At 47.6% G+C, this 12464-nt stretch overlaps 1 protein-coding gene across 2 annotated transcripts in view; it reads left to right on the plus strand.

Annotated features, from left to right (window-relative positions):
* The first annotated feature begins 9168 nt into the window (after window positions 1–9168).
* The window catches only part of TRAPPC3L (trafficking protein particle complex subunit 3L), a 606266-nt gene continuing 602970 nt past the window's right edge, over window positions 9169–12464 (plus strand). For both annotated transcript variants that reach the window (XM_086927373.1, XM_086927374.1), the window contains exon 1: window positions 9169–9362. In XM_086927373.1, coding sequence (XP_086783499.1) covers window positions 9321–9362 — 42 coding nt within the window. In that variant the 5' untranslated portion in view covers window positions 9169–9320. The remainder of the gene's footprint in view (window positions 9363–12464) is intronic.

Here is a 12464-nt window from a genome sequence, read left to right on the forward strand (position 1 = left end):
TTCAGGACACGGGGGAAGGGGTGGGCATATCCTATGGGGGAAGATTATTAAAATTATTAAAAGTTCACTTAATGTGGAAAGTGCACAGAGGTACATCAAATTACATCATACATTGGTACAGAACCTTAACACAAGTCAGGTCAGACCATGTAGAAGTGGAATTATGAAATTATTATGGATTGGTAGGTCCTCATTAATGTGAGACACCTAGGAGGAATGGAAGCGGGCCATAATTATATTATCAATCACGCATTGCTGAATGGTATAACCACGATTGACAGTCAAGGGTATTACCCGTTTAGTGGCGTGCGCGTATGGGCCAGGGTCCGTGTTATTTCGTGACTCGGCCGCTGGGGAAGGAAATGCAGTAGGATTAGGTCTTCCCGCCTAAGTTATATATTTATAGACAGAAAGTCCAACAATTAATTAAAATCGACCGGCCATCAGTACCTGAGGGAATGGGTCAGGAATCCTCGTCCCCGGCAGTCTCCTAGAGGATCGGGAGTTCGTCTGGCGTGTTAAATATCACGTATGCTGGAACGGGAAAACTTCTGCATCACGTGATTACAATAGTAGTGGTAGAAAGACTAGGACTTCATCACTATGGTAACCTAGCGTGGCCTCAAAGAGAGGAAAGCATAGTATTCATCTGTCTGTATATTAAGTGATCAGGCAAAAAGAGTAGTGGGAAGGCTATATTTGGGTATTTAAAATACGCGCGCCAAGGCATTCCGACACTCAAAACTCCATTTTAATTTCAGGAATTGATATTAAACTACGATGGATTTCCGGCATTAACTTGGGTTTGTGACGGCATCTAGTGACGGCCGTAGGTGAATTTTGACCTGTCTGCATTCAGTACCGCGTATGCAGGAACGGGCAAAGTTCTGCATCACATGATACCGTTAGTACTGGTAGAAATACTGGAACCCTATCACTATGGTAACCTACCGTAGCCTCAGAGAAATAAAGGCATATTGTGGATCTGTCTCTATATTATCAAGCAAATGAGTGAGATTAAATTTAATCATCTATATTATGTGCGCCAAAGCATTCCGATGTTCGTTACATTTACAGGAAGTGATACTGTGATGAATTAGCAGCATTCCCATATGCTTATGAAGTAACGGCCATAGGTACAGAATTTGGCCTGTCTTCGGATAAAAATACAAACGTTAGGTCGGCATATCCACTAAGACCCCATATTGTCTCGAAATAGACCACGTAACTGCCTTGCAGGGTATTAAGGTAGTCTAGAAGGGATGCAAAAATGTTTGAGCTCTCTTGCACTGACTGGCTCTGCAGACGTATACCTGTTCCATGTTTTTGAAGGAAGTGTTGTACGGCTTCTACATTCTCAGTAGGAACTGTGCATTTGTTGGACAACATAAACGTTGAGATGGTGCCAGACTGATTCCATGAAATCCCTCGGGATATGTTGGCAATAGGATTGGGTGGTAAATATCGACTCCTAAAAAGCCTGTGGCACTCTTTGAAGTGCCAGCTACATCTGGATTTACCGAATCGGTAAATATACCGATTCGGTAAAAATTAGGCCCCCTACATTAGAAAACCCTAATACCAGTCGGTAACGGCCAAATTCGGCCGTTACCGACCGGTATTAGGGCTCCTACCTCTAGCCCTGAGACTTGCAGTAATGCATATTGTTGGTAATTAGAGCTTTACCTCATTGCCTTTTCTCACCCTAGTCCGAATAAATAAAGATTGTGCCAATGCATAAAAACAACTGGACTACAGACACATGAACGAAAGTCACAGAAGGCAACCAGTAACATTTATTGAGCAGAAAACGAAATTAGCAGGACCCAGGTCAACACATGGGAGCCACACTCTGCTGGAAAAGAACCACCCCCTCCAAAATCTAAATGGAGATTAAGGTATGTGGAAATATTTAGTGACTGGGTATTTAAGGGTCCTTTTGCTGTTTAAGGGTCAAAGTAGCCACTACGCAAATCTTTAAGAAAATGTCTACTTTGCATCTTTGCTTACTCAATCCCCTTGTTTGCGATTCGTACCAACCCCATTATTTGCTTTTCCAAGTATAAACGTGGCACACATTTCATTCTGCAGGGCAGACCCTTGGAAATTTTCACAAGAGGCAGGGGTCCTGAACCGGGCCATGACAGGCCTGTCCTGTCTGATAAGCAAGGGAAGTAGCCAACCAAAACCAACAGCTGGGAGTTGACAAAGAGGAAATCCTCCCCTTACAAGTGAGTTAAAAGTAAGAAATCAAAACAAAGCTGCTGAAAAGAGGCAGTCCTGGTTAGGTAGATGGAGAGAGGCTTCTGAACTTCCAGCCTGCCTCTTCAGTCGAGGAAGGGACCAGAAAGGAGCCCAGGATGGATGAAGTACAGTGAACAGTGAAAAGCAGAGGAGACTTTTAGGAGTAAGGTTGCAGGACACCTATGATCATATAGGTCATAATGAAAATTAAGCTAAGACTCTGTGCATAATAGGGCACCTGCTCACCATTTCTGTGACTAGAAGAAATTGCCATTACAATAACAACCTGTCAGGAGGCAGATTTAAATCAACTGCCTCTATTGGCTCAAAGGCTCCAGTTGAAGACCCTAAAGAACTAGAGGCAAATCCCAAGAAGACAAACAGAGAATTAATAATATGCCAATTACTGAAATACCTCTTCAAAACCTGTAGTCAAGGAGTTCTAGGTTCCGCTCAAATAGCTTTTCCCTTAATCTGCACGGTGGAGACAAGTTGGCTCAAGAGAAAGTAATTCGCAAAATAAAATCCAGCACGTGACCATGCACACAAAAAGTACGCAGAACCCCCCCTTTTCAATTGTGCCATGATTTAAAATTCTTCTAGTGCCTGGAATAGACTTTGAGAGTAGCCAGGCACTGAAATTTGTGGGTACAAACAGATACAACATTTAAACGCCCTAGAGTGTGATACCCTAATCTTTTAGACTCCAACCCCCTTTAGGGACTTACAACAGAGCTACCTGTGGTAGCATCAGATACCTAATGTGCGACAAATCTCTTGCTAACACACAGTGTAAACATGTTGTCAGTCTGCACAGAAGGTGAAACTATGACATTGGGCAGTGTTTGCTTTGTATTCTCACTGTAATGTCCAGTGAACATGCCACTGTGCTACACTTCCCAACACCCACCCCTTCACAGGTACCTCCAGTAGCTGACCCGGTTGATAAAAATGCTGCTGGGAGAATGTGCCCTCCCTCGAGTTACCACTTACCCTCACTTCAGTTATCTACAGTACCCCTCTGTTTTGTTTAATGCAATACGTGCCTTGGACCTACAACATAGCTTTACTACCCCTAGATTTTGAGGATGCAAGGACAATCGAGAACTCATAATAATACCATGCATGTGACAATAAATGACATTGACTACTTATTTGTGGATAAATATGGTTCATGTTTATTTATTACACAGGTTGGGTTAGCTTACGGGCGATTCAGGTGGCACCAGTGCCTTCACAGTCAATTCATCAAACAATTGATACCCATCCTGAAAAACCTATATATGTCCTGTTGGTGGTATCAATGCACTTAGATTATTTACAGCTCATTCACTCAAGTGTAGGTTGCCACCCTGCTCTTTCCTGTTTGGTCATTTGACAATCCATAGCCCCCTGGCCACTCTCCACAGTTACTCGCGATTTCACTGTGCCTTGAGAGATTAAGAAGCACAGCCATGTCATACCAGGCCCAGTTGTAGTTATTCCCAGTGACCTGAGGAATTACCTTTCGTCTCCCAAGATCTACCATCTAGAGGCCCTCGTGGTTGTTTGAAGCTTTAGGCTCACTCTCTAACTCTGCCATGTGATGTTGAAAGAAACCATCACATTATTTGTCCTTTTGCCTCTCATGCATCCGGTTTGAGTCGAACATCTCCTTAAAATAGGAGGAATTTTCTTCGCAAGCATTAAGGGCCCGATGTAGGTAAACGGGATTTTCCGATTTCAAAATACCGAGGCGGGCCGAATCGGTATTCTGAAATCGGAAAACGAGATGTAGGAAAAAAATACCGAATGAAAACCGATTCGGTCGGCATCGGTAATGAGATTCGGTACGTTCCGATTCAGCTAGGTCCGAATCGGAAATTACCGAATCGGCCAACAACGAATCGGAAAATACCGAATCGGCTACCACCGAATCGGATATTTCCGATTCGGCGAATACCGAATCGGTAAATGCCGATTCGGTAAAAACCGATTCGGCAATCATAGACCCATGGCGAAAAAGCCCATAGGAATGCATTGCATGACCCGATTCGGCTTTTACCGAATCGGATAATACCGAATCGGATTTTACCGATTCGGATTTTACCGAATCGGTAAAAGCAGACTCGGCAATAGGCGATTCAGCCAATGAGGTGGCTCCCCCTCCCCCACCCAAACAGGGAGTGGCAACCCTGGCAGGTGCAGCCAATTAAGAAGTTTCTAGAAGTTTCTGGAAAGCCTGCCTGAGCCCAACACACAGTTAGCAGCAGTGGGAGAAGGAGGTTGCAGACTGAGCAGGAGCAAGAGAACATGGCAGATCAGGCAGGAAGCCAGAAGTCCTCCCAAAAGAGGAAGCCAAAATTCACCACCACAGAACTACAGGTGCTGGTTGAGGAGGTGGTGAGGGTGCACCGCCAGCTCTTTGGCAAGCTGTCCCTCAACGTGCCAGACAGCACCAAGAGGCGATTGTGGGCAGACATCGCCCAGAAGGTCAATGCTGCTGGAGTCACCCCCAGGTCCATTGAGGAACTTAAGAAAAGGTTCTATGACCTCCGCAGCCTCACCAAGAGGAAGCTGGCCGACCTCCAAAGGCAGGCAGGACACACCGGAGGAGGCAAGAACCCGGCGCCACCCCTCACCGAGCTGGAGGAAATTGTCTCCAGCACCATCGAGAGGGAGAGCATTGTAGGGATCGGGACCCTGGACAGCACTGCGATGGCCACAGCTACAGGTAAGAAGCATGCGCATCATGACACACCCTACCAGACACCTCCCCATTAGACACAATGCATAGGCAAACACCAGCACTGTACTGTCACCAACATACAAGAGACAAGCATCATGGTACATGTAGTCAGCAGAAGTTAGCCAAATATGTCAGTGCAGAATCACAAGACAGGAAACAGTGTGACACGGTGTAAGGAGATGCAAGGACATGTGGAATGCCATAATTGTACTGACTGTAATACATCGGCACTCAGTTTACAAATGCTTCTTTGTACCTAGGGGCACCATCAGGCGGCACCACTGTGGCAGCAGAGGGAGCTTCCACATCACATACTGCAGTGGCAGGGCCGAGCACCAGCCAGCCTGGCCAGGAGGAGGAGGAAGAGGATGAGGAAGGAGACACCCCAGGGCTTGGAATGGAGGGAGTCCTGGTGATTGATTTCCAGGCAGTGCACTCCCCAGTACTGCCCAGCTCACCCCCCTTGCAATTTTCACCATGCAACTCCCCACCAAGGCAGACCATTCCGCCGACAACAGCTCCTGCCACAACCGTGGCCTTGCCACCCGTCCTACCTGTCCTGGGAGCAGGGGCTCCGGGACCGGCCAGCACCACACCACCACCAGTGGCACCCCAGCCCACTCAGCAGGCCGGAGGCAGCAGTGCCAGACGCCGTGCCACCACCACCACCACCACCACCACCACTGCTGCACCAGCACGGGAGGGCAGTGTGTTCCTGGGCCTGGAGGGCCAGATGGTCAAAATCCAGCGCCAACAGGCCAGATCCACCATGGCCTGCCAACGCCAGCTCCTGCAGCACAACCTGCAGATGGGGGAGTTGGTGAAGGGGTTCCAGGCTGTTGTGGACAGCAACAAGGAGGTGGCAGCAGGGTTGGGCAGGCTGACCACTGCCATCACCCACTCCTCTGCCAGGCAGGAGGACCATGAGGTTGCGCGCAGGAGGGATGCCCGGGTGCTCAACCGGGCCATGGCCCGCCTTGCAGCGGCGACTGCACAGCTGTGCCAGCGTAGCGCAAATCAGGAGTCGGTGCAGAGTCAGCATACTGCTGAGCTGACCAGGGGGATGGCCAGGATCACCACGGCCATGGAGGCCATGTTAATATCGAACGCCGCCTCCAATCCTGCCCTGGACCTGGGTGATGCTGGTGACAGCAGCAGCCGCAGCAGCCCGGCCAGCGCTGCATCAGAGCCAAGGAGGAGCACCAGGCGCTCCGCTGATGCTGCTGGCCATTCGGAGGGGGCCGAGGGACACCCCAGTGGATCTGGAAAGCGGGCCAAAAAATAGGCTGGCAAGGGGGGATGATCATACCAGAACCCTGGACTTTATTTGTTTTGACAGACTCCATTTTTTTATGCACTTCAGTGATGTAACTGTGGTGCATCACTATTAAAAAGTTTATTTTCCAAGCAACATTTAGCTGTCTTTGCATCTGTACTCAGTCAGAAATAGTTCTCAGTGATCTCCTCACGTCTGTATCTGCCATCACATGGCGTACACACCCCAGCTGGCTGTGTCAGTGGCACAGCTTCGTCGTCGTCATAGTCCTCGTAGTCAGACAACTCCACCTCAGTGCCCTTCTTGACCGCAAGGTTGTGTAACATTGCACATACAGCTATGATCTTGCAGCAGGTGATGGGGGTATACTGCCTTGCACCTCCACTCTTGTGCAGGCATCTGAATCTACTTTTCCAGATGCCAAAGGTCCGTTCAACAACATTCCTGGTGCGTATGTGGGCACGGTTATACCTCCTTTGGCTGGGTGTGGAGGGGTTGAGGTAGGGGGTGAGTATGAATGAGCGGAGGGCATATGCACTGTCGCCTGGAAGAGAAAGGGGTCACATTAGACACATGCATACATGTATTACACCTACCTACTATGTGTTATGGGGGTCTGATGATGTGGCTCACCTAGGAGGTATCCTTCTCCAAAATCGCCAGCCATCAGCCGTGCATATATGCCGCTCTGTTGGAATATATATGAGTCATGGGTACTCCCTGGAAATTTTGCTACCAGGTCTGTGATGGTGTACTTGGCATTGCAGATCACCTGCACGTTGATGGTGTGTGTCGATTTCCGATTGCGGTATATGTATTCGGTGTCCGCTGGTGGGCAAATCGGAATATGCGTGCCATCTATGCAACCGATGACTTGGGGAAAGTGTGCCATCTGGTAGAAGTCCGCTTTGGTTTGTAGCAGTTCTGCGTGGGTTGCAGGGAATGAGATGTATTGGTCCATCCTGTCTATCATGGCGTCAAGGAATATGTGGAAGAACCTTGACAGGCTGCTCTGGCTCACCCCTCCTGCTGCTGCTACTCCACTTTGATAGCTGCCAGACGCTACCAGGTGTAGGCTGCATAGCACCTGGACGTGGGCAGGGATGGCGTGTGCCCTTGGGGTGTGGTGGTCCAAGTATGGCTTAAGGTCCCTGATGAGCTCAAGTATGGTGTCAGAGTCCAGCCTGTATCTCTGTAGGATCTCAGCCTCAGTGAGCATGAACAGGGTTATCCTCTGTCTGTAGACCTGTTCATTTCTTAGCCATTCCCTCAGTCCTTCCTGCTGTAGCCGTAGCCGCCTCGCAATGACATAGAAAGCTGCCATCCTGCAAGTTGCAATGCATTTTGGGACTGTTTATGTGGGTTGGAGTTGGTTACCACCTGATTGCAATCCATGGTAAATACCGAGTGAATTCTACCGATTTTGAGCCGATTTCGGTGTTTCTGTGCCTCCCTACATCTCCCCAACTGTCGGAATCGGGGAATTTCCCGATCGGAGAATCATACGAATCGGCATGTTTTCCGATTCGGAGAATGTCCGAATCGGTATTTTTTCCGATTCGGTACATGGACCGAATCGGTGATTTTCCGAATCGGTGTCACTAACGATTCGGTAGTGGGACCGAATCGGTGATTTTCCGATTCGGTGTCACTAACGATTCGGTAGTGGGACCGAATCGGTGATTTTCCGATTCGGTGTCACTAACGATTCGGTAGTGGGACCGAATCGGTGATTTTCCGATTCGGTGTCACTAACGAATCGGTACATGGACCGATTCGGTCTTTGTAACCGAATCGGTGTTTTTCCGATTCGTTACATATCCGATTTTCGGTATGTACGTATCGGATTCTTTCCCATTCGGTACACATTCCGATTCGGTTTTCTATCCGATTCGTTCTGTTTTTGCTTCCCTACATCTCGATGGCTGTTTACCGATCGGTAAGGGCCAAAAATCGGTATTTTCGGCCGATACCGATCGGTAAAGCCCTACCTACATCGGGCCCTAAGACCCATAACAAAGTTGCTGCGCCACTGTACAAACCCAGGAAACCCAGTGGGTTTTAATGTCAATGTGAAGGATGCAAACTGAACCTTGTTACAGTAAGTCAGTGCTTAATTTGAGCTGGTGTTTTCCGATGCTCAGCAAAGTACTCAATAGTCAACACTGACACATGGCAGTCTGCCACATGGTGGCGCTGTTTGTCTAATTTAGAGATGAGCACAACACTTGGTTATTAATTCAACATACATTAAAATGTATAACACCTGTCACCCAAGCCATTCTCATAGCTTTTGGGGCCTGGGATGGCCTATGTTGTCAAGCTTGTAAGTGTGGGGTGGTTAGTAAGTTGTGTTCCTACTGTTATTGGCTGGGGCAATAGGTGGTACACACTGCTGTGCCCTCCAGACTGGCGCCCTGGCATTTGTTTTTTCTACAAATTAAGCACTGTGAGTAAGTGTGCTCAGAAACCCAGTAGATGAAAAATCTTTCCCCACACCTTGACTGACTGTGTGGACCCTGTCTGCTCACGCGCTGCGCTTGGTTTAACCCACGAGCCCCGACAACTGCCCTTGTTCTGTGCAGAGTGGAAAAGGCTGACTGGGTCAGGAAATACATTACACGATATCTGAGAAAAACACACTTTGAGCGCCTTTTCAAATATGCCAAAATGGGGGAGATAATGGACAACAGCGAACTAAATTGATTTTGTACTTTTTCGCCAGCTAAGATTAAAAAAAAATACAAACACCTCCTGGGACAAGTTGTTTTTGTAACAATGGGATCTAATGCCTTACAGTTCATGTTAACAGCTGCGCCATCTGATCCGCGGCCGCTTTTTGTCGGCTGAAGCACTTCTGTTGCCAATCAATCTATCATGGAGTGCTTAATGCCTGCAAACGGTAGGCGGGGCTGAGGCAGCCCGGAGAGCAGCGGCCGACAGTTACAGCAACCAAAGACCCGAGGCGAGCCCGAGGGAGGCAGGAGGCTCGCGCGCCACAGCGGGAAGCCGCCCTCGCCCCAGGACCACGCAAACAGGGTGGGGATCCCGCTTTCCGCCCGCCTGGTCACCATGTCACAGCCCAACAGCCGGAGGCAAGAGAACAACAAAATAGTAAGTCTATACGAACCAACGTACATATTAAGAATGCTCTGAAATTGAAATCATACAGACCATGAATGTACAGCCGGATTTGTGTTAGTATTTCCTTTAAGGGCAATATCTGGTAGATGATCATTTTTATTTTATTTGATACTTCTTGTATTGTATTGTATCGTAATTGCTTTTTTTTATAGCGCTTTCTACCCCTGAGGAGGCGTGGAAGCTCTTTTCTCCAGGCATCACTCTGTTCTGGTGCTCAAGGTCAGTGTTTATTGGTTATTTTTAGTTTTTGGGATTACTTTTGACCTCGGCCTCTCATGGAAACCATTACTCGTGTTCGAGTAAACTAATAGGGGTTACCAGGGATCACTGGCTGTTTGTATTCATGCAGGTGGTTGATCGGATTGGTAGATGGACCAGCCCAGGTGAGATCAGGTATTGTTAGATTGTAGGAATGTTTTTGTATTTCGTGCACTGCTGAACATTGCCCGAATGCACAGAGGTTGGTGGATTATTTTATGTACCATGGGAGGTTGTCTACAGGCAAGGGCCACTGTCTGATACTTAATAAAGGTCAAAATATGTTCTTAAGAGCCTGAAGTGCGTGGTGCTGAACGCCACAATTGCTGAATACTAAGGCTTTCCAATCTTCATTCCACCTCCTGCCTCTTTCTTCTCCATCCTACGCTTCCCGTCTCTTTTATCTCAGCCTTGCAGGTTCTTTTCTTTCTCTTCCTCCTTTCTCCCATTTCCGCCTTTCTGTTTCTTGCTGAGGGTCAAAGTCTGTTGGTAGAAAATAAGTCCTGGTTACAAAATCAGTGCCGGTGCCAACCACCTGCAACCAGTGGGACACTGGCCAGGTTCAGCCACTGAGAAACACCGCCTCGGGTCTCACTCTGTTGTAGAGCAGTGCTTGAGCTGGGACCCAAGTCGGGAATGTCACAATTGTCAAATGTGAGGAGGTCACTGGGTGTGCAAGGTTGAACCGAACATAAATATAAATGGTGGAAGCCGACATATAACACTTTTGAACATGGGTAATCACTTTCTCCACTTCCCCTCAACCGCCCAGAAACCTCAGTTCCGCACACCTGACATAAACCGCCTGCATGGTTGCTGCATTTTCATTTTATGCAACTAACAACCATTGCCAAAGCCAATAGTCCTGCCTTGTTGTAGGTGTAATGATACTTGCTGTATTATATATCTGGATGCAATGACAGAAACAACATAATACCAGTCGGGCGGAACACTATGCTAAGCACAGATTTTTATCTTAGGTGTTTTAAGCCATGCCCTCAATTATATCAAACGCCACCTTTAGAGAGGACCCCCCCTTTTTTCATTCCGCTTAAAGCCCTGGAAAAACACCATGTCACAGTCACCTCAAAGCATGGCACTGTGCATCATGCATGACTTATGACTTCCACTTTTTCAGACTGCCTATGTACAGGGGCATAGTGAACCTTGCCCACCCCACCCCTTGCTTCAGGAACTACATACAGCAGGATGACAATTTTGATGGGTCTCTTCTGTATGCAACTCTGCAGACAGAGACTCAGCTCTTAATTAATATGAAAAGGTGAGTGAGTGAGCAAGTGAAGGGATGGGTGGATGGATTAGTGAAAGGGTGAATGGATAAATGAAAGGATGAATAGAAGGTTAATGAGCGAAAGGATGGATGGATGTGTGAAAGGGTGGATGATTGGCGATTGAATGGGTGGATGGATGAGTGATAGGGTCAATGGATGGATTCACGAGTGGATGAGTAGAAGGATGTGTGGATGGATGGAAGGAAGGATGGCTAAGTGAAAGGGTCGATGGAGAGAGAAAGGGAGAATGGATGGATGACTGAAAAGGTGAATGGGTGGAAGGATGAGTGACTGGGTGGATGGATGAGTAAGTGAAAGGATGGCTGGATGAGTGAAAGGGTAAATGGCTGGACGGATGAGTGGATGGATGGGTGGAATAGTGGATGGATGAGTGTATGGATGGATAGGGTGAAAGGATGGATGGATGAGTGAAAGTGTGGATGGAGGGATGGATGAGTGGAATGATGGATGCAAGGATACATGATAGATAGGTTTGCAAATGGATGATTATGTTTGGATATAGATGGGATTACTTATATACTATTGCACGACCTCCTCTGATCTGCCTGTAAAACGTGCTTTTGTCCCGAAGTTTTGTCCTGAATTTTGATCCCCTGTCCTGAATTTTGACCCTTTGTCCTGAATTTTTACACTCACCGTCCTGAATTTGCACTCATGCCAGTTGGTCACCCTAGCACAACACCGTCTTTAAGAAGAGACTCAAGACCTGGCTTTTCGAATGAGACAGGCAGCACGCACCTGGATACCCTTGAGGTTGACAAGTAGCGCTGTACAAATACCTCTTGAAAGAGTCACAGCAATGGATAGTTTGGGTAGCCCTGCGTTGCAGGCTCTAGAAGTATCATAAGCTGTTTTGGCACGGAGCCTTCAGCCACTCCCTAGCTCAGACGTTTAACATTGAGCAACAAGGACCAAATCAGTGCAGATTTTCTAGATACCTCAGATCTATTTAGTTACAATGAATCAAGATGGGAACCATTTCCCTAGTCAGTTGATATCATTGCCTAATTTGAGCCAGTGGTTTCCGGTGCTCAGCACCGGCACTTAATCATCAACACCGACGCTTTGAACAAGCACCAGTTCAGGACACATTCACAATCATTTGAGAGGCACGGAATATCACAGGATATTGAGCCGACCCAAGATTCGAACCTGACTCCCCAGCTCCGAAGTCAGCTGCTCTGGCCATTAAGCCACAACTGTGCTCCTCTTTTCATAGTTGGGAGTTGGTTCTGGTTCAGGAACGCATAACAGGAGAGCTGGGGCTCTTGTCTATTGGCAGCCTGCCTCCTCACAAGAGCCCTGGCACTTAGTTTTTTACAAATTAACCACCGGACTTGATATCATTAAAAGCTGATGGATCTGTCCATTATGGACCAACATTAGATGCCACTGGCTGCAGCTTTCTATGTCCTCATCAGAAAAAAAAGCTTTAAGAAGCACAAATAAGAGAGGAGCTTTGGCTCCCCTCACATATTGATTACAGCATTTGATAGGGAAG

This window comes from Lissotriton vulgaris, chromosome 6 (genome assembly GCF_964263255.1).
Source record: "Lissotriton vulgaris chromosome 6, aLisVul1.2, whole genome shotgun sequence".
Classification (NCBI taxonomy): domain Eukaryota; kingdom Metazoa; phylum Chordata; class Amphibia; order Caudata; family Salamandridae; genus Lissotriton; species Lissotriton vulgaris.